Below are 25,159 nucleotides of genomic sequence, written 5' to 3'. Positions count from 1 at the left end.
CTCACCTGACATCACCTGTCTTGCCTGTGTCCACATCTGTTCACCCCCCCCCCCCCAACCACCAGCCACACCTGCTGGGAACCCAGCGCCCAACATCCACCTGGCTGGCTCCTTGTGCAGGTGGGACTCACAGGAGGGAACACGGCACCTGCACCCTGGAGGCCAGCCTCCGTGTGCACCTCAATGGCCATCGCCACCCGTCAGGGTGGGTGGGCACAAAGCAGCAGCCTATGGACCCCCCCACACACACACCATGGGCTCCCGGCACGGGGAGGCGGGCTGAGCGGGCAGAGGACACACAGGATGCGGGTGTTAGTTCTCTTTATAGACTCTGGTTCTGGGAAGGGGCGGCGGCGCCCGGGGACCAGCACGCGGAGGGGGCTGCACGGGGCGGTATTTACAGGCCCACAGGACGTACCGGGTCCGGCCGCTCACCCACGACTCCAAAATAAGTTACCGCGGGCCGGGCGGGCGGGCACTGGCAGGGGCTGTACAGGGGGGGCGGGGGGGCCTCAATACTGTCGAGGGCGGGGGCTGTAAACATGGCCGGGGGGCCCTGCCCACCCCGAGTGGTCTCCACGACGGCCTCAGGCGTCCGACAGGCAGCTCTGGATCTGGTCCACCCACTGCTGGGCTGACAGCACATCCTGGGCACAGAAGTTGTAAACGCGACGCGTCGTCTTCACCTGGGGACAGCGGGTGGATGACTGCACAGCCCGGACTCCCCTGCCCTGTCCCCCCGCCCCCCACCCCTGCCCCGCTCACGTCAAAGAAGGCCTTCTCATCCACAGTCTTGGGGGCGCCCATGGTGGGCGTGCCTGGGGCCACAGCCTCCACTTCCGCCAGGTCGATGACGCCCTTGCATTCCGTATCCACACGGTGGTCATAGTAGCGCAGCTGGGGGAGGGCAGGGGGGAGGTCACAACCTCAGGGTCACGGGTCAGGCAGGGGAAAGGCCAGGGGCCAGGACAACCCCGCAGCCCCCCCGCCCCCGGCCCCTCCTCCCCCACCACTCACCTGGTGCTTCGTCTTGTCCAGCACGAACCAGCGGGCCTTCCAGGGCTTCATGAAGGCCCCCTTCTTGTACAGCGTGCCCTCGTACGACCTGCGTTCCCAGCACAACCAGGCCCAGGCTGGACCCAAGGCTAGACCAGCCAGGGTGCCAGGAAGTAGCCCTGGGCACAGCTTAGAAGGGGGAGGACATGGGACAGGGTCCCCACCCTGCACCCCTCGCAGGACAGGACAAGGGACGGCCTCAGGGCAGCAGCCCCGCGAGCAGGGAGGTCGCCCTCCCGCCGCCTGCCCCCATGGAGACCCCACGGCCACCATCCCTCTGCTCCCGTGCGGTCCCTGCGGCCTGGCTGTGGTCACTGATTCTGCATCCCAGACCACCCTGCCCCGGCCTCCCACTTGAGCCACCATGCCGGGGACGGCCCCCCACAAATCCTGCAGTTCCCCATCAGGACCGCCGGCCCCTGCGGTTCCCCAGCACCGAGACCCCTCACCGAGGCGGGAAGTACCCCCACCTGTTCTCACTCTCCGCCGTCTGGAACTGACTGTACAGGGTGCTGGTGCTGCGGCGCGCGGCCTGGCGGGAACTGGATGCCGTGGAACCGCTGCTCTGGTCACTGTCCAGGCTGAGGCTCAGGGTGGAGCCCACAGGCCCCTCCTGCAGGTACACGCCTAGCGAGCGGCGGTGGTGCGGCACGCTGGACACCAGCAGGGAGCTGGGGGTCCCCTGGGAGCGGGAGGGGCACCTGTGTCAGGGCCAGCAGCCCCGCCGCACCCGACAGGCCAGCTCCCCTGGCTGCCTACACCCACGCCCACTCACACGTCCGTCGGGCCTGCCCTCGAGGCGCTGCGCTGCTTTCACCCGATCCCAGGTGTCCTTCCAGCGCTCGGGGGGTCGCCCCAGCTCCGCCTCCAGCCGCTGTAGCTCCTGGGGGACAGTTAGGAGACTAAGGTCACTCAGAAGAAAATATCCAGACTGAAACGTGGAAAGAAAATTACAGAAAAACAGGGAAGCAAAATGACAAAGATCTAATTGGTCTGACCAGAGCACAGAAGTGGATGAGGGAAGGGACGGGCCAAACATTATCTGGGGACAACAAAAATTAGTCGTGCAAACTAGAAAGGAGCAACCGGGCAAAGGCTGCTCAGGATGCTGATCTGCACAGTCCACGGGGTGGGGGGTCCGGGGGGGGGGGGATATGGATGCGTGGCCGTGGCTCAGCGGAGCCTCAGGGATCCGAGGCCTCCGGGAGCCTCCGGCCGACCCCACAGCCACGGCCCTACGTCATAAGGCCCGGAGGGAGCCGCCACTAAGAAGTGGTGCGCTAACCCCAGACTCTGAGGCTCCGCGACGCAGGAAGGTGTGGGAACTCCCAACAAGGTGGGGACACGGTGTCCGGTGTCCGAGCTGGGCTACCCGCACCTAGGATAAAGCCCTCCCCAGAGCTGCCCCAGCAGAGCCCAAGAACCACCCTGCACTGAGTGCAAGAGTAAGACCCAGAACTTTCCAGGGACACAGTCTGATCTCAACGTAGAATCCACGATGTCGATTATTTAAAAAGTTATTAGACAAAAAAGCAGGCAGAGGAGATCCATGCTTAGGGAGAGGAGGTACTGGAGGTGCCGCACGACAGATTCACAACAGGGGCTGTGAACACACGTAAGACGTAAAGGAAAGGATGGACGTGATGGCCGAGCAGATGGGGAATTTCTACAGAGAACGGAAACTATATTTTAAAAAAGCAAATGGAAATTCTAGGGCTGAAAATTATAATACCTGACATGAAAAATTCATTAGATTGACTTTTAAGAGGATATTCAGAAAGAAAAGACCAGTGAACTTGATGATCGCAGAAATCATGCAAGATGAGCTGCAAGTAAACTTTGGAAGGAAAAACACACACACCCTCCAGGGATCAACGGGACAGGAAAACCGCAGAGAAATGACGGCTTGTCGTCATCGTTACCCCCCACCCCGGGCTCAGTCTCTGGGTGGCTGCCTGTGACTCACGACGTGACCCCAGGGTCCTGGAATCGGGCCCTGTATGGGGCCCCTGCTCACAGGGCATCTGCTGCACCCTCGGCCCCTCCCCCGTTCAGGCATGCATGCGCTCTCTCAAAATCTTAAATTTATGGCCTAAATTGCATTGAATTTGATGACAACTACCATCACATAGATTAATAAGCAGCTGAGAAAGCTCCAAGCACGAGGGGCGCCTGACCCTTGGGAAGAGCGTGTGACCCTTGACCCCGGGGCCATGAGTTCGAGCCCCATGCTGGGAGTAGATATTACTCAAAATAAACTGTAAAACGCCAGATGAAGGTCAAATCGCTGAAACCGAAAATGGAAAAATCTTAAAAGGGAGAGAAAGAAAGGGGGAGATGACACGCACGTTACAAGGTTCCTCTAATGTCGGGAAACTGTAATGACAGCTTTAAACCGCCGAGTAGAAAAACCTGTCAACCTAGAATTCTACATCCAAACAAAACACCCCTTAAAAATAAAGGCACTGGGGCGCCTCATGGCTCAGGTCACGACCTCAGGGTCATGGGATCGAGCTCCATGTCGGCTGTGCACTCGGGAGTGGGCTTCAGACCCTCCCTCCCCCACTCAAATGGTCTTTCTCTTTCTCTCAAATAAATCTTAAAAAAAAAATAAAAATGACAGATGACCCGGGGGTTGCAGGATAGAGTCCTGCATCAGGCTCCCCGCAGGGAGCGCTTCTCCCTCTGCCTGTGTCTCTCATGAATAAATAAATAAAATCTTTAGAAAAAAAAAAATGAAGGCATGGAGCGCAAGGCTGGAGCAGTCGGTGCATGTGACTCGGGATCTCGGTGCTGAGCTGAAGCACGATGCACGTACAGATCACAAATACTGCAGCCCAAGCACGTCAATAAACCGGGCAAAGGTGCTAAACATTCCAGTGAAAACCTGTCAGATTGGGTCAAAATAACCAGATGCTGAGTGCGGGAAACTCAACTTCAAGGGACACAGACCAGCCGGGCAGCAAGGCTGCAGGAGGACGGTGCACATCACGGTCCCAAGATGGACATGATCACCCAAGACAAAGAGCCTCTGCTGAGCTTGGGGCCCCGTGTCCCCCTGACCCCCCGACCCTGGTGGGATCTCCCGAGGCCGCGCCTTCCTCCAGAACAGGACAGGCTCCCAAGGCCTGAGGCACCACCAGGGGGGAGGGGAGGACACACAGCCGCTGGACTGCCGCCCCCGCCCCCACTCCGGCTTGGGCCAGGCCCCACCCTGCACTGCTGTGCCCACTGGGCTCCGCCCTGGCGGATCCAACCCGAGCAGACACACGCCCACCAGGAACGGAAGGCAGAGGGAGGGACAGACAGACGCCTGCACGTCCATCTCAGCTTCCAGGCCCGCTTCCCCCGACAGAGGGACGGGGCAGGAGAGAACCCCAAGAACAGCTGCCTCCTGAGGCACGGGCGCGGGTGGGGGTGGGCGGATGGCACGATGGCCCCGGACAGTCCTGAGTTCCCCAAGGGCTGAGGCCCAGGTGCCTAGGTTGTCCCTGCCCGCAAACATGACGGGGTGCAGGGCGGGGCGCACCCTGCCGGATGGGGGTTCGCGGGGGGCAGAGGGGGGCCGCATGCACCTCTAGCAGGCGTGAGATGGCATCGGGCTGCGCCCGGGGGCGGCTGTCGTAGCAGGGCCACACCACGCGGCGCCGGCTCTGTGGCGCAGCCCCGTCCGGCCGCTCGTCCTCCGGGGGCTCAGGGGGCCCCTGCGCCAGCTCCCAGTCGTACGGGGGGCCCTCGGCCAGTGTCTCCTCGGTGTAGAAGTCCCACACCTTCAGGTTGGACACGTTGCTGTAGGGCCGCAGGACCTGGGGGGGGGGGGGGGCAGCCGTGAGCAGCTGCGTTGCGGGGCGCCCACCCCCCCGGCCGGCCCAGCTCACCTCCGCGTCCTCGGGCGCGTACATGTAGTTGTAGAACACGGGCGTCCTCCTGCTCAGCCGCTCCACGTACTCCCACACCGACCTGCACGCCTGCTGGCCCCTGCGCTCCCCCTTCTCCTCGTACAGCAGCCCTACGGGGGCAGTGCTGAGCCCAGGCCGAGCCGCCCCACCCAGCACCGCCCCGCCCCACGCAGCCCCTGGCCCAGCCGGGCCCTACCCAGCTCGATGCGCTCATAGTCCGAGTCCAGCAGAAAGGTCCGGAAGCGGCGGGAGGCGTGGTGGTAGCCAAGGAACTTGAGGTAGAACGGGCTGAATTCGAACTCCATGGGGAACTGCAGGTGGACCTGCGGGGGCAGGGGGTGTGGGCAGGGGGCGGCAGGCGCCCACCACCCCAGGCAGCTCCCCACACCCCCCGCAGCTCTCCCCTCCCCCGCAGCCACACACACACACACACCCCCCGCCCGCCCTGCACACTCACCTGGTGCACACAGTCCAGGAACTGCAGGAAGACGGGCGTAAAGCCACTGCTCTGCCCGGCCAGCGTGTGGGCGCCGCGGTGGCTGAAGCGGTGGCCGAAGGACAGCCACTCCTTCTCCACCAGCAGCCGGAAGCCGTCCAGCGTGCGGTAGAATGGATCAGACAGCAGCTGCACCAGAGACACCACCTGCGGCCGCCTGCCCGTCAGGACACGCCCCAGGCTGCGGCCCAGGCTGTCCCGTGGCCCTGCACGCACCTGCGTCGTGATGTCCCAGCCGTCCTCCAGGCTCACCAGGACGGAGGAGCCCGAGTCCAGAAGCTCCACAACCAGCACCGACACCTGCAGCAGCTTGTGGATCTGCGGGCGCGGCAGGCCCTAAGCACCACGGGCCCGAGCCCCCACCAGGCCCTGGAGTGCCCCCCCTCCACCCGCAGCAGGGATGCAGCAGACCTGGATCAGCCACTCCGAGTCCTCCAGGGAGCGCAGGAAGGACGCAGGGCCCGGCTCAGCGGCAGGGCAGCCGGGGACACAGGCCTTCAGCAGCTTCTTGAAGCTGGCCTTCACCTGCCGCGCCTCAAACACCTCGATGGGCACCAGTTCCCACTGCTGCAGGGGGTCTGGCCGCACGCCCTGAGGAGGCCAGCGTGCTGAGCCGTGCCCCTGCCGCGCCTGCGCCCCACCCCCACCCCACCCACTCACCTTGAGCTGCGCTTTGTCCCCGATGATGTAGAGGGCTGCGCGCTGGGGCCGCAGGAAGCCTGGGTCAGGGGGGGCCCCGTTAGCCTGTGGTGGGCCCAGCATGTCTCTGCCTGCCAGCCGGGAGCCCACATCAACACCGAGCCCGCCGCTGCGCCCACTGGCCCGGACGCTGCCCCATTTACCTGCACAGAGAAACACGATGAGCACCCGACCAGGCCTGGGGCACCCCTGGCCGGGCCTGCACTGGCATGAGTTGTCGGGAGACCGGGGTGGGACGTAGGGCCTCAGGCTGTTAGTCCCCAGGACTGTGGGGGGCTGGGTGTGCTGCTCTGTCACACGGGGCTGTTAGTGCCAGCTGCAGGGGACGTTAGTGCCCACGACTGCTCAGTCACACAGGGGGGCGTCAGTGCCAGGTGTGGGGGAGCCAGCCTGTGCAGCCAGTACGGTACCTCGGGGAGCGGTCCGTCTGGAGGCCGAGGCCGCCATGGGGTTGGACAGCGTGGTGACCCTGGCTCTGGGGCTGGGCACTGGGGGGCACAGCAGAGAAGAGGCTCAGGCCTGACCCCAGGCCCGACCCCAGGCCCGAGGGTCTGCCCCGCACAGAGGGCCTGTGGTCCAAATGGATGAGCTACAGGGCTGGGCACCCACCAAGCCCCCCAGGGCCCCACACAGTGGGCGGCCATGCCCAGGCCCCCTGAGCCCTCTTGGCCCTCAGGGGCAGGCCAGGGGGCCGAGGGCCAGTGGCAGGTGGGACCCAAGAGGCGGGAACCCTGGGCCCTCCTCCCGACGGCTCCTCCACAGCCCATCCCCGCACCCTCGGCCCCAACGAGGAGGACACACAATCGCTCCCAGCAAGGACAGAGCATGTGTCCCTGTGACATGGACGCAGCCTGAACCGGGCCCCCCCACACGGCTGAGCCCCTGGAGGGCCCTCACTCTGAAGCCGGGGGACCCTGGGAGCAGTCGAGCATGCCCCGGAAACGCTGGGGAAAGACATGGGTGCTGGAGAGGGCAGGAGGCGACCAAAGCAGGGCAATGGTAGAACCATAACCTGCCTGATGCAGGCCCCTGACATCTGCAAGACTGAAAGCCAGCAGGGGAACAAGAGGGCAGTGGTGGGTGCCAAGGCCAGCCCTCCCAAGGAGCCAGCACCGCGCACACTGCCGCCCATTCCGGCCCCGGGGCCCCAGCACCCATGGAGCAGTCGCCACACGCAGCAGGGAGGGGGCACCCTGTAGTGAGCACCCAGACCAGGGCTGGGGGCGGGGCTGGTGCTCACACAACGCAGGAAGCCCTGTGCAGAGCGACCCCAGGCGGGGGCAGAGCGGGCTGCGTCCTGGAGACCCCCTGCAGATGACGGCCAGGGCAGTGCCGGGTGTGGCACAAATCAGAGCGACTGCACCGCCCGGGGGGGGGGACACCTTCCGCACTCTGAGGCCCGGCTGGGGCAGCTCCACACTGAGAGCCCATGGATGCCAGGCCCCAAGCACGATGGGCTGCACAGGTCCCACGTCCGAGGCCTGACCCTCGAGGATCTATTAGCCGGACCAAGAGGGGGAGGCAGAGCCAGGGCGTCCGTGGGGATCCAGGCAGGGGGATGGGGGTAGTGGGGGCGGGGGGGGGGCACAGGGAAGGTTAGGGCCAAACATCGGAGATGGGGAAGGGTCAGTGGGGAAGTCAGAGTGACCCAGAGTGAGTGCCGGGGGGGGGGGGGGGGTGCCATTCTGACCCCCCTGATGCCCCTCGTGCCCCAACTCAAAGAGCGTGTCCTCCCGTCTGAAAGCCCCTCCCAGAAGCCAGTGCGAATGCCGCTCACCTCCCAGCAAGGTCTCCACCTGCCACCCCCTGGACAGCAGCACACGGCACATCACTGAGCACCTCAGGGGCCGCCCCCTGCCAGCACCCCTACAGCCCCTCAGCCATGCCGTGCCCCACCCAGGTCCAGCGTCTTCTATGCCAAGCGCAACAGCGAGCGAGACCCTGCCACACAGTATGGAAGGGAGGACCAGGTCGGAAGGGCCTGGATCCACTTGGGAGCAGCAGGTCCTGTGGGCGTGGACACAGACGGGGAGGCCAGGACGCAGGGGATAGAGCCCCAGCAGCCGGACGGCCTTGACGAAGGGGGGCCAGGGACCGTGGGAGGACTGGGAAGGACTGGGACCAGGGTAGCTGTACCGGTGACCCGGTGACCTGGAGGCAGACCGTGGGCGAGGACGACGAGGCAGGAGAGAGGAGCGACCACAGCAGGCCTTCAGGTACTTACGTGACCACCTCCCCACACCTCTTGCCCCTTGCTGGCCTGCCCGCCCCGCGTGCCCTCCCGCCGGCCAGCGCCCCTCACCGTGGCCGCCCACGTGTGCGGAGGAGAAGCCGCTTAGCGTGTTCCGTCCCGACGAGTCCGCGTAGCGCGGCATGGAGCTGACCACAGCCTGCAGGTATTTCTCCTGTTCTAAGCTGCCAGAGTCCGCCTGAGACTGGCCTAAGGGGGAGGGTGGGGGGAGGAGCTGGAGCAGGCAGCGGGTGGCGGGCAGCGGGCGGGGGCGGGGCCCGGGCAAGTGCGGTACCTGGAGAAGGTGTGTTCTGGGCCTTAAACAGGCCGACAACACCCTTGCCGTGCAGGCCCCCAGAGCGCAGCAGCACGGCCTTGGAGCGCCCACTGCGCCAGCACACCACCGGGAAACGGTTCTGGCGGTAGCAGCGGGAGACACGCTGCAGGGCATTGTCCTGGACGCTCTGGGGGACGATCAGCAGCCCCGGGTAGCTGTGGGCGGTCACACCCGTCAGGGCGAGGCAGTGGCGACAGGGTCCCCCCCCCACCCACGGCCTCCGCACACTCCCTGCACGCACAGCCCCCGTGGCCACTCACCTGCGGCAGATGGCGTACATGCGGTTGACCGGGGAGATCCGGAAGGGCTCGGATTTGGCGCGGCTCAGGCTGCTGCTCAGGGTGCCCAGCCCCAGACGCTGGTAGTCGCGGCAGCACGCCCGCTCCACCAGGCTGCTCATGGTCATGCGGTCCGAGGGCTTCAGGGCCGAGGAAGGGGTCAGCGTGCTGGGCTCCAGCTCCTCCGACACTAGGGCAGGAAGGCACAGGGGAGTGAGCCGCAGAACGCCAGGCCAGCCCCACAGGAAGCCCCACCCAACCGCCTGGGACCGCGAACGCCCACCTGAGATCTCATCCTCCTGGTCCTCCGGAGGGGGCTGGCCCCGGTGCTCCCAGCTGGGGGGGTTGTACTTTTTCCGGGTCACATACTGCCGGCCAATGGTTTTCTTGGCATTCTTCACGAGATTCCGGGACAGGGTCCTGCAGGGGGTGCAAGCAGAGGGTCAGCAGAGGGGGAGCAGAGGGCGGGGGGGCACCCTTGAGGAAGGGCGGGGGCCTGGGTCCACACCGGAGGGAAGGCCCCTTGTCCTTGGTGGTGCGGGGGGGCCGTCCGGGCGCATGGGTGGAGCCCAGGGTGAAGGCGAAGGTGCCCCGGATGTCCGGCGGGTACCGCAGCTTATGCAGCTGCTTACGGAAGAGCTCGGCGCTGTCGGACCCCACCTCCTCATCAAAGGCCATCTTCAGCAGCTGTATCAGGATGACAGGCGCTCAGAGGTCTGGGCGGCCTCAGGTCCAGCCCCCGCCACGGAGCAGGGCCCCCGCTAGAAGCCGGGGACTCCCTGCAGCCTGGGGGATGTCCTTCTGAGGGACAGAGGGTGTGCGGGGGCCACTCGTCACACTGTGTGGCCCAGGCCAAGGGACTCGGTCCTTCGCCGTGTTTCACATCCGTCTGTGTGACTCTCTTGTGAGAGGTTTATGGTGCATGTTCCAGACACGGGTTCAAGGATCAGGGACCCACCAAACCAACAGAAGAGCCATAAAGGCCAGCACGTCACACAGCACGTCCCACGGGCAGCGGACACTGAGCTTAAGCACGGCAGCCTGCTCGTAAACACAGAAATCACGGAGATGGGGGGCTCCAAGCCTGTGGAGCCGTGAGAGCCACGCCCGGGGGCCTGAACCTCCCCAACACGCTCACCACCACGTGCCCCGGCGGACCTGGAATGTGCAAGAACGCAGCTGCAGCCCGTCCTGCAGGAGCTGGTCCACGGGGGTCTGCACGCTGATGCGCTTCTCCTTGGTCAGCGCGGCCACCGGGAAGGAACGGACCACCACCTGTTCCCCGACTTCTCACAGGCCGGGCAGAGTCAGGGGAGGGGAGGGGAGGGGGTCACAAAGCCTTGGGGCACCGAGCTATGGCGGTCCCAAGCAGGTGGGGGAGGGCAGACCATGGCCAATCTTGCATGGAGACCCTGTGCCCAGTCCTGTTCACCCCGAGGACCCGGGATGGGGGGGGCACAGAGGCTCACCCAAAGGGTCGGTAGGCATCCCCGTGAAGATGACCCGGTACGTGGTCAGGAAGACGGCGCCCTCAGCCGGGAGCAGAGCAGGGCCTCCCCCGCTGCCCCCTGCACCCTCTTCACGTCCGTCTGGCAGCAGGTAGACACGCAGGCCATCCAGCACGCACTCCTCGCCGGGCAGCAGGCGCGGCCGCAGCAGTTTGGGCTGCTCAGGGACGACAAGGCACCTGAGGATACTGCTCTGGCCCTGGGCTGCAGCTCTGCCCGGCCCCCGCTCACCTTTTGGATGGGGGGCAGCCTCTTGCTCTCACGGTGCACGGCCTCCAGGGTCTCAATGTGCATCTGGACGATGTCTGGGGGACAGCAGTTTTCACGCCCTGGGCCCCCGCGCCTGCCCGGCCACGGAAAGCGTTTCCACACCCAGACCCCCCCCATACCTGGCACCATGACATGCAGCCCCTTGAGGTGGTCGCTGGTGACCCCACTCTCCGTGCAGACCTTGTCCACAAAGCGGTTAATGAAGCGGACCACGGCCCCGGCCACATCGCAGGTCTCTGCGTCCTCAAAGCCGCTCTCCGTGTCATAGCTCTCCGCCACGCTGCCCGCCATGCTGGCCAGGGAGGGGCACAGTGGGCACAGGCCCACCACCACAGCCCCCCCACTCTCCGAGGCCCCAGGCCGCCCCGCACCTGTTGGTGACCAGGCTGTTGCTAGCGCTCTCTAGGTCGCCCAGGCCTGCGCGCTCCCGCAGCAGGCGGCTCTTACTGCTGTCCAGGGGCAGCAGCAGGTAGCTCATGCGGTTGGCGTAGTGGATGGCCTGGCTGAACACCGTGCTCTCCTCCTTCTGCACCAGCTCTTGCTGCTTCTCGCGGCTCAGGGTCGGCCACAGGCGCCGCTGCTCAGACGCCACATCCAGGGCAGAACGCTCGTCCTCCTGTGTAGACGCGTCCCCCACCTGGCACAGCGCTGCAGGTGAGCCAGGACCAGGAGGCGCCGGCCCTCGCCCGCAGGCGCAGGAGTCCCCGCACACCTGCAAGTGGTCTCGGTCCTCAGCGGGCTCCAGGTAGAGGGCCCGGATGTGGGTCTGCACGTCCCCGTAGAACATGGCCTCCCAGAACTGTGGGGTGCTCCATACCACGTGCTCCTGCACACAGCTGTACGCAAACTGTGTCACTCCTGGGCTCAGCTTCTGCAGAGGCCACGAAGGTTGGGGGTCACCAGCTGCAGCCGGAGACAGCTGGGGCAGGGCCCCGGGGTCACCCCAGCACTCACCCGGCAGAAGGCCGTGACCAGAGGCAGCAGAGCAGCTGCGATGCCGTGCTCATCCAGGGAGGTGCAGTCCTGCGGGAGCCCTGAGCCGTCATGACTGGCCCCATGGCCCACCTCTGCCCTGACCCGTGCGGCCACCAGAGCAGCGTCTCCCGCCCCGTCCCTGAGCCGTCTGTGCCGGCTCCCGAAGGGCTGCCCAGAGATTCAGGCCAGGAGGTCCCCTCCAACAGAGTCTTCCCCCCGCCACCCCCACCCCACACCAGATCTCTCCCGTTGCCAGCACCACCCGGAGACGTCCTTCTGGGGAGCCCGGGGAAGCCCTACCCACCCCCGCCCCCTGGCCCTCCCTCCCAGCAGGGTGGGAGCCCGGCCTCACCTGCAGGCAGCAGTTCATCATGCGGACCACGAAGTCAAACTGCTGGTGGTCCAGGACTGCCCGGTTCTGCTGCACGTGCAGGTTCAGCTCCTGGGTGAGGCAGCGGCGGGCTGCACGCCCCTTCAGGGCCCTCAGCACAGCTGGGAGCAACTGGGGACAGGGCACATGGGGCAGGGCCCTGAGCCTACACAGGGACCCATCCAGCCATGCCCTGGGGGAGGGGGACGCCAGAGCCCCAGCTCTCAGCACAGACACATCTGGAAGCTAGTCTCCAGGCCAGGTAGCTCGATGCTGGGAGCTCACTGCCCAGCAGAGATGACACCTGCGGCAGACCCCACCCTGCACCTGCGACGGCTGACGGCCTTCCAGGACGGAGCTATCGCACAGCCACAGGCCAGTGTGAACCGTGCTGTGCACCCCTCTGGGCCTGGGCCCCAGTGCGCACCAGCTCCCAGGTCTGCGGACTCTGCTGGCCAGGGCTTCCACGTCCTGACAGCACACGCCCAGTACGACACTGGTGGCTGGCTCGCACCAGGCAGGCAGGACGGGGCCGTGTGCTGCTCTCCTAGTAGTTCTCAGTGGAAAGTAACTGGGAGCCCTGCAGGCCCCTCATGGGACACGGAGCAGCTGCAAACAGGATGCGGATTCAAACCGGCTGTCGTGAGACCCACACGTGCCCATGAACCACAAGGGGCAAGACAACGTGGAGGTCCTAGTTTTACCAAAAACCAAAGCAACCAAACCAAACTGGTGTGGGCCTGCACTTTTTCCACGAAGGATGTACAAGAAATTCAGCAGTAGACAGAGATGAAGTAAACCCTTCCCTCCCGCGAGCGCCCCCAGCAGGCCCCATCCAGCTGCCCAAGGGAGGTGTCACCACGTGTCACCTGCCCCACCTGCCCCTCCAGCCACCAGCAGCTTCAGCGCCCTTCACTGGGGCTCCCTGCACCCGGCGGCCCTCACCTTCTTGGCCTCAAGCATCTTCCCCTCAAACACGTAGGAGATACAGTTCCGAACCACCTCCAGCCTGCGGGCACTGTTGCCATGGAGCCCGCTACTCCGCTCCAGGATGGCAGCTGGGAACAGAAAATGCACTCATCTCTAGCCTCGCGCCCACCCTGGGCCACGCGCAGGGGCCCCTCCCCATACGCACTCATGGGTGGCCCCGAGGGCACGGTGGTCCTCCTCTCGGCCTTCACGGCTGGGGGCGCGCCCTGCATCTTGGCAGTGGCCTGGTCCACGATCCACTGCACCATGCCGTCGTCCAGCCGGGGGAAGGGGCGGGGCACCCGCCGCAGGTGACTGGCCTCCCCCGGCCTCTGCACCTTGTGCATAGCCACCGCAGGGTAGGGGTTCTCCTGGGGGGACAGACAAGTGTGGGCAAGCAACCGGGTGCCGCGTGGCACAATGACCTAGCTGGGCCGGTCCACCCCCTCGTGCCACCTGCCGTACGTTCTTATAAAGCTGCTCTGCCAATTCTTTGACGTGACGCAGGACTCGCTGGGGGTGGTTCTCATCCGCCCGCATCCGTGCCACCTCATGGGCCACCAACTGGGGGAGGAGGCAGTGTCAGGCGGGCGGGGCGGGAGTGATGGCGGGGGCTCCTCCCACCCGGGCTGGGGACGAACCTCATCGAACAGGTCCGTGGACCGGTAAGGGACCCCACGCTCCGACACGAAGCCTGCAAAGGCCATGCCCTCCAGCACCTTCATCAGGAAGTCGTCCTCCATCAGCCCCCGCTGGCCCAAGAAGGCTGCCTGGGGGCACACAAGGGGGTCAGCCCCTAGCACTATCCGGCTGCCTCCACCCGCAGCTCCACCTGCGGCCCAACCCACCTTTTTTTTTTTTTTCCAGCCCACCTTATGAAAGCGGATGACAGGCTCTGGGTGAATGCGGACCATGTGCAGACACCAGCGGTAGCCCTGCAGGAGCTGAGCAAAGAGCCTCAGAAAGACAGCACGCAGCTCCTTGTCCTGGGGCACAGGTGAGCGCAGGTAAGAACGAGGACCAGGCCTGGGCCCGCCCCCTCCCCTGCTCATGGGCTCATGGCCACCCTCCACCCACCCTGGCTCCACCTTGGCGCACCCAAACACACCTATCCAGACCCTGCCCAGGCCTCCCAGGACCCCTTGCCCCGTCCTGCCCCTGGGTGGCAGCAGACCTAAGGAGAGGGCACAGGGTTAGCGTGGGCCCCTGCCCTGCGGCTGCCCACAACCCCCACCTGCATCTTCAGGGAGGAAGCATTCGCTGTGGGTGGCGGGAAGGCAAGATCCGCCAACTCCAGGTCTGGATCCAGGACCTGCAGGAGCAGAGGGGAGCAGGGACGACTGCCAAGCAGCTGACCCCATCCCAGCGTCCCTGAAGCCCCTGGTCCTGCCTTACCATGCTCAGCACACTGTGCGTCTGGCTCTGCAGGGGCTCCGGCAGCGGGGGGATGTGCACGCACTCTGGCACCGTCACCGTCCCTCCATCCAGATCAGCAACGATCACATCCAGCTACGGAGCAAAGGGGGCAATTGGTCACGGGCCCGCCAGCCAGTCAGCAGGGCCTGGAGTAGGGAGACGGGCCCCACCACGGCCCTCACCAGCTCCTGGGTCTCTGCCTGGAAGGCTGCGTTGACACCGATGATGAAGGGTGTGGGCGTGCTGAGGACCTCCAAGAGCTGGGCCGGCAGGATGGGCACATAGGTGAAGCTGTAACAGCAGAGAGCTCGGTGCCGGAGAGCCCGGGGTGGGGAGCTGGGGGACGGGAGGAGGGTGGGTGACAGCAGGGGCACCTGTATCGGAGAGGGAAGAGCAGCGCCAGGAGCCCCCGGCACGCGTCTGAGAGCCGCTGGTAGCTCCGGGACAGGAAGAGCACTTTGTGCTCAGTGAGCGCCGCGCAGAACAAGGACAGCACATTGGTGATGCCTGCAGGGAAAACCAGGCTAGAAGGGGCTGCTGAGGGAGAAGCCTACCCCGCCTGCCCACCCCCGGGAGAGGAAGGGGGCCTGTGTGGGGCAGGGGCGGCCAGGCTCACCCAGCTGGCGGAAGAGCAGGGCCACGCTGCAGCGGCTGATGGGCAACGAGTCGGCGAGTGGGGTCTGGATGACCTGTCGGTCACCGGCCCCCAAGGAGATGGTTCTCTGTGGAAAGAGAGGGACCGGTGTTCAGCCGCTCTGAGCAGACCCGTGCGAGCCCGGAGCTCCGTGAGCGGAGGTGAGACTGGCCCCGACAGGCCTCAGGAGGGAAAGGCCTTGCCCGGCCTGCGGCCTGAGCAGAGCTGCAGAGAAAACTCAGGGCCTCTGACCTGGGGCAGGGTGGGGCCTGGGAGGGCAGAAGAAACAAAGAATCCATACCACTCCGTCCTCGACAGAGTCCAGCTGCACAGGACAGACAGGCAGAGAGACACGGTTAGACGCACCCACACGCAGGGCACTGAGCAAGGAACAGACGGGCACGCCGACACTAACATCCAGACAGGCACACCCAAGGGCCCGAGGACAGAGAAACGGAAGGAGCCGGGCAGGGAGCCGGGCGGGACAGGGGACGCACAGGTAGCAGCAGGCAGCACCACGACACGGCCAGCACCCGAGGCCCTGGACTCTGAGCACCTCGGGCCCCGTGCACATGGCCCTGGGGCACCAGGAGGGCCTTGGCTATGGGTAGACAGCATATGCCCCCAAGACCCACCTGTGAGCCCCCAGCCAGGGGGATGATGCACGTGAGCAGGTTCCCAATCACGTTCTCCAGGCCCACGTTCAGGCCCTCCACGTGGATGGTGTAAATGAGGCCCAGGCTGTTCTGCAAGGACACAGGCTGGGGAATGCCGGCCCTGCCACTGGGGCACCCCATATCCTGCCTTGAACCCTGGCTGCCTGCCTCACCCTGAACACCTCTGCGTGGTCCAGTCGAGACACCAGCACCAGGGTCTTTGGTGCAAACAGCTGGCCAGGTGTGGCAGGTGTTGCAGGTGACAATTGCACCAGGCCACCCTCGTCCGCCTCCTCCTCCCGCTCTGTGGCATCCTCGGTGCACACCACTTCCTGTGGACACAAGCCCCATCTGCCCAGCTCTCAGGCATGTCCCATGAGCCCAGGGGGAGGACACAGGTGATTCAGGCAGGAGCAGCCCTCTGTGAACTCAGGCCCCATGGGGCTCAGGCACCAGGACTTGCCACAGACAGGGAGACTCCCAAAGGGCAGGGAGCCAGCCGCAGCCAGAACCCCACACGGGCCGCACCCCAGGGTCCCCAAGATGACCTGTATGGGCTCTGCTGGCTCCCAGAAGGTCAGGCAGGCGCAGTAGTGCCGCTCAGAGTTGATGTCGGTGAGGACAGCAACGAAGAAGGTTGGTGGGTTCCTCTCAGGACACAGCTGCCACCCACTGGGCTGGCAAAACTGTCGAGAAGGGGGGTTGGGGTCGGCCATCACCCCCTCAGTGTCCCTGCCCTCACAACTCTGCACCCAGGGCACAGACACCAGGTCCCAGTGTAGCAGACAGCGCCTTGCTCTGCGACCCTGGGTGCATCTCGCCTCCTGGACCTCAACCCTCCCCCCTAAGAGGAAGTCACAGCCTCTGGGGTCTCACTGTGGCCAGAGCACCCCGTGGTGCAGGACATGGGCTCCACCACCACAGGGAGGGGCATGGCATGACTCTGTCCGCCAGCCCATGACCTCCCACCAGCCTCTGCAGCAGCTTGGAGACGTCCTCGTGCCCACCGGGGAGCTAGGCACTGGGGAGGCTCCCCGCAGTCCTGGGAAGCAGTGCAGCGCACACACCCCCCCCCCGCCCGTCTCAGCAGCCCCCACTCACCAGCTCGATGCCCTGGGGGAACGGGTTGTCCTCCCAGTCCTTCTCTGGGAAGCGCTGCAGGATCTGGCCCTGGCCTTCCCCACTCCCTGAGGACAGGAACAGGTGGTCAGGGCACCTCCCACCTCCCAAGCCGCCACCCAGCCAGGGGATTCAAGGGTCTCCGACAGAAACCTCCTGCCCACCCTGGCCTCCATGTGACAGCACACCTATCATTTCCCTAAAAACAGTCTTGCAAGGGGAGGCCACTGGGCAGCCACAGACCCCAAGGCCAAGAGAAGCCCCTGGTTTGGTACAGGGAGTCCCGGAAGCCTTTGGCGAGGCCAGGCACCAAGTGGAAGGTGGAAGCCCCAGCCCGGTGCCGCTCCCCAGCATGTCCACACCCCCAGCCGGGCCCACAGCATCAAGCCAGCCTAGCCCCAGTCCCTGGCTCTGCCTCACCTGCCGGCCCTGAGCCCGCCGAAGAGGCAAGGTCTTGCACCTACTGCCTGTGCCAGGGGAGAGGAAACTGGGCCCAAACTGCTGCTTGCCCCACTACCTCGGACACAGGCCCAGCGCAGGTCCCAGAACTCAGCCAGGGGGCCCGGGGAGGGCTGGTAGTTGACAGGAAGGAGAGAGGCCAGGCCAGGACACCCCCTGAAGGAGTTCCCTCCCGAGTGCTGGGGACCCGGCAACTTGCAGGGGCGCTGAAGGTGGTGGCACACGGGCCTGTCCTCCGCCTGCACAGAAGCCAGTGCCACACCAGCCGGGGGGCAGGAGGTGCAGGTCTGCTCCCCCCACCCCATGCCTAGGGCAAGATTCCCAGCTCAAGGCCACAGTGGTGGGGTCAGAGCCCCTTGCTCGCCGCCTACGGAGCCTAACTAGGAGGCACGATGAGGTCCTGTCAGGGAGCACTCACCTCCCAAGACCAGCAGAAGATGGACACAGGGCCTGGCTCTGCTCCACCCAGCCTGGCAGCACACAGAGCAGGGAAGACAGAAACCTCCCTACCTTCACCTCCCACGCACGACAGGCAGGTCCCCGGGCACGGATGTCCGCACCCCTGCTTGGACCAGCTCCAACACCACTGGCCACACCAGCAGAACAGGAGCACGTAGCTAAGGAGCGGGCAGTGGGCATGAGGCCTTCCTAAGGGCCTGCCCCAAGGCCCAGAAAGCCATGGAGCCCAGTGGGAGGACCTGCTGGACACAGCTCCCACCCCCACCCCTGCCATGTCCAGCCAGCCCGGTCCACCCTGAACATACGCAGGAACCACAGGGCCTCAGGCGGAGCCAGGGGCCTGGGTGCCAGCCTGTTCCCGCGGGCACTGGGAGCAGACCCCAGTCACGGGCCAGCAGAGAAGCTGGGCTCCAATCTCAGGAGACCACGCACCCTCCAGGATCACGGAGGCAATGCCAAGGAGGCAGCGGCAGGCTGCTGCCGGTGGGGCGAGGTGGGGCGAGGTGGGGCCATGACTCTGACTCACAAAACCTCAGTTTCCTGTTCCCCTCCCCCTCCCACTCCTGACATGAACCGAGGTGGCAGACGGAGGAGGCGGGGAGGAGGAACAGGTGTCTGCTGGAACCGTACCTGCTCACACAGAAGCGCACACAGCCTCCCAGGACCAAGCCTCCAGGGGTCCCTCAGGGTCCACCCCAAGGGCCACCTTCAGCAGGCCCGGGCCAGCTCACCCTGAGCCATGCCTCCCCCCACCGACTCGCTCCCCAAAGGGCTGATTTGTGCACAGCCCCAAACCACCATCTGGGCCTGGGCCTGGGCCTGGCCGGCACCCAGGGCTCACCCAGCTCCTGCCACGAGGCAGCGGGCAGGGGAAGGAAGAGGGGGTGTGTGCAGGCAGGGACGGCAGCCTCTGCCCCATAGCCTCCCTCCCAAGGCCAGACAGCCTCAGAGGGCCGCTCTCAGCAGCCTCTCCACATGGGGAAGCAGACAACGTACCTGGCCACTGGCCACCACCCACCCTCCCCACTCCATTTATCCTGTGAAATATCAACTCCCACTTGCAGGGCTCCGCCCTCTGAAGACCCAACTGGAGGCTTTCCTTGAACTGTCCCCACTGCCTATGCCAGTGAGCATCCCCCACCCCCAGCTCCTTCTTTGGGCCACGATGGTCCTAAACTCGGCCTTCAGGTCTCAGCTCAAAGAGCACTGCTCCTCCAGGCAGCACTCTGCACCCTGCCTGAGCCTGGGGCCTGCCACAGGACCTCCCTCCCTCCGCCGAGCCCCTCTATGATTCCTGCTGCCCCTGTTGTCTGGCTGGGCCAGATGGAAGCTCCGCAAGCCAGAGACTACACCTCTGTATCTGTCACTGCACCTGCGCCTGGCACAGACCGCAGCCTAATTAGGCCTCGCTGAATGCACACAGCCAGCTACACAACCACCCTCCCACACCCAGGCCCCCTCACGCCCCACAAGCCAACAGGTTCCATAATCAGAAATGCAGGGCAGCTTCCGGCGTCCCGGGACAGGAGAGCTCTCCCTGGACGGGCACACCACAGAGCAGCCCTACTCCTGGTCTCTCTCCCACCCTGAGACCCGCCTGCACCTCAGCTCCGCCGGCAGGGGCCAGGCTGCAACCTGGGTGCGGGCCTGCATCCTGGGGGAGGTGGGGCACTGCTGGTCTCCCAGTGTCCGCCACCCACTCAAGCCCTTGTGGCCATGGAGGGGACCTGCAGCAGTTGAGCCCCTGCCCCCGCATTTTCCCCCACGTCGGGGGTCATAGGAGGAAAGGCATCTGACGGGTCCACAGTTACAAAACTACTCTAACCAACACCATCATGGTCCCAGGCTGGGACTTTTTGGGAGGCCTTAGAAGGAAGGGCACTGAAGTCCCCTGAGACACAGATGGGGACAAGCACTTCCTCTTGCAACCGTGTCCCTGCAGCCAGCCCCATGTGGGCTGCAGGCCTGAACACAGGGCGAGAGAACACAGAGCATACGCTCTGTCATCTGCTGGCAGTGGTTGTCACCAGTGCCAGGCTCCGATGCCCGGAGGGCTGGCCCAGGCCAGCAAGCACTCTGAGCAGAAGCAAGGGAGGATGGAGCCTCGCTGCCCCCCCACCCCCGCCACCCCTCCAAAACCCCAGCAAAGAGGCCCTGCGACTCCCTCGGGTATAGGAAGAGGGTGAAGGAAGGACAGGACCTTCCTGCTGCTCCACCCACCCAATCTCAACACGCAGGCCATCCCAGCTACAGCAACAGGATGTGTGAAGGGGGTTTGCAGCCTCGCCAGTGGTCCCCCCCAACCTTCCCTCAGGCAGACCGGACTGGCTCTCAGGGTGGGGGCTGGAAGCCAGATCAGGCCGTTCCAAACAGCCCCAACCTGCTCCAGAGGGCAGGACCATGGGTGTGGGGAGAGCAGATGGGGCCCAGGAATGTGGCCTGCTCAGCACAGTCAGGTCTGAGAGGCCAGGCCACAGGACAGAAAGCCTTCTTCTCAAATGCTGGGGCCAGGGTGGGGGGTGGGGACACCAAGAGGGATCCAGCCTCTCCTGCCTGGTAGATGTGCACTCAGCCACCTGGTCAAGAGTGTCTCCTGTCCTCAAAGACACACCCCGGCACTGGCCATGCTGTGTACATCAGCTGACCATGGTCAGGCCCCCCCAGCCCAGAAGCTGGGCAAGGGTGATCTGTCTGGCCCCCACAGTGTCCCCAGAGCTGGCCCAGGGTGCAGAAAGTGCTAACTCATGTCCTTAGTGAAGGAGCTCCCCCAACTCACCAGGGGAGAGGTCTGCACTGAAAGTTGGGGTCCCATCCCCCCCTCCCTGTGCTCCTGCCTGGAGAGGTTCACCAGATGGTAACTATAAAACCAGATGCTCCCTCAGGCAGGGCTCCTGTACCCAGGCCCTGCACCCACCAGCTCCAGACAGGATGTCTAAGTCCAGGCCAAGGACAAGACATCCCCCACTCCTACCCCCTCCACTGAACCCAGAAGACCCTGCATCCCTGTCCCGACGTCCTAGGCCTGCAAGCACACAGGGTCCCCCACCTCCAGCAGCCCTGCCGACTGTGCCAGTGCCTATGGTGTCCTCACACCTGCTGCTCATCACTAAGACATCCATCATTTCCTGGAGCCTCCTGTGTGAACAGCTTCACATGCGTGTCCACCTGGGAAGTCTGTGTGACTCATTCCAACTCCAGATGAAAAAGCTGAGGTACAGAGAGCTGGAAGACTGGCCCAAGGTCAAGAGCTATCAAGTGGCAAAGCAGGTACCACTGGCTCCCCCACGTAGTGTTTCTCTGCTTCAGGCTTCCTGCCACCACCTGGCTCTGCCCCCGGCCCTATGGCTAGGGTCCTAGCCTGTGGGCTTCCTTCTCACGGGATGGAGGAGTCCTGCCAACACAGGCCCTGAGGCTGGGTGGCCAGTCGGCAAGTGACCAGCTCCAGCCCTGGAAGGCAGCGGTTAGGGCGGGCTCCATGGCCTTCACCCCTACTAGGTGACAGTCTGGGACACCTTCTTGATGCTAAGGGAGGCAGCCTTCTCCCCTGTCTGTACCAGAAACCACAAATACCAGGGGTGCCCACCCTGAGTGTCACAGCCAGCTTGCCATGGAGCCCACCCACGCCGCATCTCACCTCCCTAATTCACCCTCAATCCCCCACTCCTGCTGCTACCACCTGGCCTCTGCCTGTGGTCTCTGCCTCCCCAGACCCTTCCCACACCACTCCTGCATCATCAGCCTCCAAGCCCACTCTGTTCATGCAGCTCCAAACAGGGCCCCTCACACCAGGCGGCCCCTGGGCCAGCCTGGTTTCCCTGGATCCCATGCATCCCTCTGCTCCAGGTGGCATGGCCTCCTCGCTGCCCCCCACATGCACCATGGGACAGACGGTTCTTCCTCTGTGGGCCTGTACAACACCGAGTGTGAGCCTGCCACGTGCAGACTGGGAGGCAAAGATGACTGGCTCTTGCTGCAAAACCTCCCCATCTGGAAGAAGACACGCTCATGACTGAGGGTGTCAGGGGACGGACCCTTGGACAGACAGGAGCAGAAGAGAGGAGCGAGTCCTACGAGGGCACACAGGAGGGTCTGGAGTGTGCAGGATCCGGCAGGTAGAGTCTCAGCAAGAAAGGCAAACAGGAGAGAAATTCTGGGTCCTGGGTGATGAGTGTGCCAACCGGGCTGACCACACAGGCTCCCCTGAGGGCATGCGCTGCCCCCCTGCCACTGGGATCTGAGCCCACAGCTTGCTGCTGGGTTTGCCTCTGTGTTAGCTCAGGCCAGGCAATCAAGCTCTGTGCTCGACTCCACTTTACGGACGAAGGAGAGAGCAAGGAAACCGTGGTGGGCTGCTGGAGGAAGAAATGAGATCATGCACACAAAGGGCTGTGCAGGGCCTGGCACACGGAGCGTGCTCCCCAACCCACCGTCTCCATGACTGCTGCTGATGTCATGGTCAGGCTGTTTGCTCCTACCCCCGGGGCTCAAGGGCCCTCAGACACAGGCGCTGACCCGAGAGGTGGACCTTCTGGACGTCTACTTGACGCAGCGGTCCCCCACCCAGGGCTTGGCCTGCAGGCATGAGGACCGCGGGCGGCCTGCCGCTGGTCCCTCTCCTCGCACTTCCTCCCCCTCGGGGCTCAAACATCACCTCTGCCCGCCCATCTTCTGCATCCCTAAGCCTCCTGGTCTGAGACACCCCACACGGGCCAGGGGCACCGGGGGTCAGAGGAGGGCTTGCGAGCCAAGGATCCGTGTCCGGAAGAGCAGCTGGCGGCGGAGCAGAGGGCCCATCCCACCCCGTGGGAGCCCGAGGCCGAGCCCTCCCGGACCCTCCCCGCCCCCCCGGGCCCCGCCAATGCTCGGCCAGACCCCGATCCGGCCCCAGGGTGGCGGGCAGGTCGGGCTCGCCGGGTCGCGCTGCCCCGCTGTCCTCAGAGGTCGCCCCCGGCCCCGGGTCTCCGACCCCGACCGCGACCCCCGACCACGACCGCGACCCCGGCCCCCGACTGGTGCCCCGGACGACCCTCGCGCCGGCCCGGCGGCCGCGGCCCACCCGCCCCGCGTGTCCCCGCGCCGGCCCGCCGCCCCGGCTGACCCCTGCCGGCCCTGGGGCCCCGGCCCTCCGCCCTCAGCCGCGGGCCCGGCACTCACCGCGCGGGTGCGGCCCGAACGCCACCAGCACGAAGTAGTCCGCGAGCCGCGCCATGGCGAGGTGCGCGGGCGGGCTCCGCGGCTCGGGGACGCGAGGGCGGCGCGCTCATGGCCCGGCCCCGGCCCTGGCCCGCGCTCCCCGGACACCCCGGGCCCGCTCCGCCGCGGCGGCCAGAGCTCCCGCCGCCATCTTCCCAGCCAGCCGGCCCGCCCGGCTGCGCCGTGCGCCTGCGCGGCCTCTCCCCGCCCCCGCCATGGGCGGGGCCCGCAGCTACGCGCTCCCATTGGTCCGCTCGGCGCGGGCTCGGTGCCCGGGGGCGGGGCTCCGCCCGGCCCCGCCCCCCAGGCGCTGACAGTGACGGCGGCTCGCGCGGGTCAGCGGCTGGCGTGGCGCGGGTGGGAGCGGGCGCCGGGCTCGGCTCTCGGAAGCCCCATCGGGCGGGGTGAAGCCTCGAGCGCACGCCCTCCGCGGAAAGCGGCGGCAAGGCGGGGGCACCGGGCGCGGGATGGAGGAGACGCCCACGCCCCGGGCGCTCGAGCCCCCGCAGCCCGCCGCGGAGCGAACAGCGGGCGGGGGAGCGGGAGCCGCCGGCCCGGGAGCGCACGGGGTCACACCCGAGGCCCCCGAGCTGTGGCGGCCGGGGCCGGGCCAGAGGACACCCCACCCAGCGGGGGTCGGGGAGGCAGCAAGGGCGCTGGGAACTACGCTGGGAGCCCCGGGTCCAGGCACCTCCCTGGGGCTCATTTACCTCCGCTTGCCCAGGTTACAAACTCGCAGAGACAAGGCACTTTGATTTGATTTTTCTTTATTGGAGGGTTGGGTGGTACCATCACCCTTGAGTTTGGGGAAGAGGACACTGGCGACAGTGTTGGGGCAGGTTGGGGGGAGCGTCCGGCTGCCCCGGGCCTCTGCCCACCCCTCCCTCGCTGTCCCTCCAGAGCTGGCCTGCGGCCTCTGTCCTCTCCACAGTGTCTGGTGCCATCTGTGACGCTCCCACGCGTGTTCCAGGTCGGCCTTCTCCAGCCCCAGGCCCACGAGGCTACAGGGCAGCCTGACACCTCTGCCAGGAAGACCGCAGGCGCCCAAACCCACCCTCTCTAGGGGCTCCCGCATGGGCCACCAGAAGAGCTGACCTCGTCGCCCGCCCCCAGGGTCACTCAGGCTCTGTCCCCCCAGGCCGCCCTCCTGCCCCGTGGCACCTTTCTACCCTGAATGTCACGACTTCGCGCTCCCTCCTCCCCAAGCTGGAAAAAATAAATCAATGACTAAAACCCGGGAGGGCTGCTGCTGCCTCCCTGCTCGCCTCCGGACATGAACCAGGCTACTCCACGGACTGGAGCTCAACACTTGTCGAATTACTCACCCCACGAGTGTTTGTTGAGCTCCCATGGTGTGTGCAGCCGGAGGAACAGAGAGAGGGCAGGTCCCCCGTGCTGACGGGGCCGCGAGGTGGCAGAGGAAACGTGGGCGGATGCAGAGCTGTCCCCGGGCAGATCCCCAAGCCCCAAGGGACCACTGACACCAAGCCCATACCGTTGGGTGTGGGCTGGCAAGGGCTCCGCGGGCCACTTGGCGCTCTGTCCATATGCACCCGTCCACCCCAACAGGGATTTCCACTTCTAGGAAAGTCCCTGCTTCTTTGAGCTCACACGGAAAGGTTCTTGCTCTTGGAAAGACCGGAAATCGCCTAATTGCTCATAAGTAAAAGATCAATTTAGAAGTTACAGAACAGGGATCCCTGGGTGGCGCAGCGGTTTGGCGCACCTGCCTTTGGCCCAGGGCGCGATCCTGGAGACCTGGGATCGAATCCCACATCGGGCTCCCGTTGCATGGAGCCTGCTTCTCCCTCTGCCTGTGTCTCTGCCTCTCTCTCTGTGACTATCATAAGTATTAAAAAAAAAAAAAAAAGTTACAGAACACGTGTGTGTCGGGGTGGGGCCATGCACAGGGAGAGCGGAGGTCTCTGTCTTCACATGTTTTTACTCCAGTATGCAGGTGTGATGCACACCCCCCTCCACCTGCCCCAGGTGAGATACACATGCCCCTCCACCTGCCGTAGGTGAGATACACACCCACTCCACCTGCCCCAGGTACCATGCACACACATCCCCTCCACCTCCCCCAGGTGCGATGCACACACCCCTCCACCTGCCCCAGGTGCGATGCACACGCCC

General features: G+C 65.3%; 2 protein-coding genes across 6 annotated transcripts; one reads left to right on the top strand and one right to left on the bottom strand.

Annotated features, from left to right (window-relative positions):
• Window positions 1–304: 304 nt before the first annotated feature.
• Window positions 305–23,193, bottom strand: SBF1 (SET binding factor 1). 3 transcript variants are annotated; one of them, XM_041756283.1, is made up of 41 exons: window positions 22,985–23,193; window positions 16,895–16,980; window positions 16,342–16,479; window positions 15,967–16,125; window positions 15,773–15,883; window positions 15,120–15,225; window positions 14,878–15,010; window positions 14,686–14,794; window positions 14,483–14,596; window positions 14,322–14,399; window positions 13,960–14,073; window positions 13,729–13,857; window positions 13,553–13,651; window positions 13,254–13,458; window positions 13,064–13,176; window positions 12,101–12,250; window positions 11,728–11,796; window positions 11,486–11,644; window positions 11,145–11,410; window positions 10,893–11,065; window positions 10,735–10,808; window positions 10,465–10,660; window positions 10,154–10,281; window positions 9,504–9,682; window positions 9,279–9,415; window positions 8,978–9,185; window positions 8,676–8,872; window positions 8,453–8,590; window positions 6,561–6,638; window positions 6,112–6,293; window positions 5,863–6,042; window positions 5,668–5,769; window positions 5,413–5,598; window positions 5,152–5,278; window positions 4,935–5,065; window positions 4,632–4,862; window positions 1,832–1,939; window positions 1,527–1,738; window positions 1,018–1,105; window positions 766–897; window positions 305–686 (listed from the first exon to the last, which is right to left on the bottom strand). In XM_041756283.1, the coding sequence occupies exons 1-41, from the start codon at window positions 23,037–23,039 to the stop codon at window positions 588–590; spliced, it is 5,679 nt and encodes a 1,892-aa protein (XP_041612217.1). In that variant the 5' UTR covers window positions 23,040–23,193; the 3' UTR covers window positions 305–587. The 3 variants fall into 3 exon arrangements, with proteins under 3 accessions (XP_041612217.1, XP_041612219.1, XP_041612220.1); XM_041756285.1 differs by lacking the exon at window positions 6,561–6,638; XM_041756286.1 differs by lacking the exons at window positions 16,895–16,980; window positions 22,985–23,193 and having other exon boundaries at window positions 15,773–15,878.
• Window positions 23,194–23,371: 178 nt separating this feature from the next.
• LOC121491912 (translation initiation factor IF-2-like) lies at window positions 23,372–24,256 on the top strand. Of its 3 annotated transcripts, none has more exons than XR_005988065.1 (2): window positions 23,372–23,747; window positions 23,955–24,256. XR_005988065.1 is itself a non-coding variant. In XM_041757040.1 (2 exons), exons 1-2 carry the CDS (start codon window positions 23,491–23,493, stop codon window positions 24,115–24,117), a joined length of 381 nt encoding a protein of 126 aa, XP_041612974.1. In that variant the 5' UTR covers window positions 23,372–23,490; the 3' UTR covers window positions 24,118–24,256. The 3 variants fall into 3 exon arrangements, 2 of the variants coding, with proteins under 2 accessions (XP_041612974.1, XP_041612973.1); XM_041757040.1 differs by having other exon boundaries at window positions 23,994–24,256; XM_041757039.1 differs by having other exon boundaries at window positions 23,372–23,769.
• The last annotated feature ends 903 nt before the right edge of the window (window positions 24,257–25,159 follow it).

Source organism: Vulpes lagopus, chromosome 5 (genome assembly GCF_018345385.1).
Source record: "Vulpes lagopus strain Blue_001 chromosome 5, ASM1834538v1, whole genome shotgun sequence".
NCBI classification, from domain to species: Eukaryota; Metazoa; Chordata; class Mammalia; order Carnivora; family Canidae; genus Vulpes; species Vulpes lagopus.
Note: the sequence above shows the minus strand (reverse complement) of the source record. Positions and strands in the feature narration are given on the sequence as shown.

Excerpts from the sequence above, each read along its gene's own strand:
- LOC121491912 (XM_041757039.1), top strand. The coding sequence starts at position 23,491 with ATGGAGGAGACGCCCACGCCCCGGGCGCTCGAGCCCCCGCAGCCCGCC. Across the intron at positions 23,770-23,954 it reads TACAAACTCGCAGAGACAAG|TGTCTGGTGCCATCTGTGAC; the intron begins GCACTTTGATTT and ends TCCTCTCCACAG.
- SBF1 (XM_041756283.1), bottom strand. The coding sequence starts at position 23,039 with ATGGCGCGGCTCGCGGACTACTTCGTGCTGGTGGCGTTCGGGCCGCAC. Across the intron at positions 9,683-10,153 it reads TGCGTTCTTGCACATTCCAG|CTGCTGAAGATGGCCTTTGA; the intron begins GTCCGCCGGGGC and ends ATCCTGATACAG. Across the intron at positions 898-1,017 it reads TGGACAAGACGAAGCACCAG|CTGCGCTACTATGACCACCG; the intron begins GTGAGTGGTGGG and ends GCCCTCCCCCAG.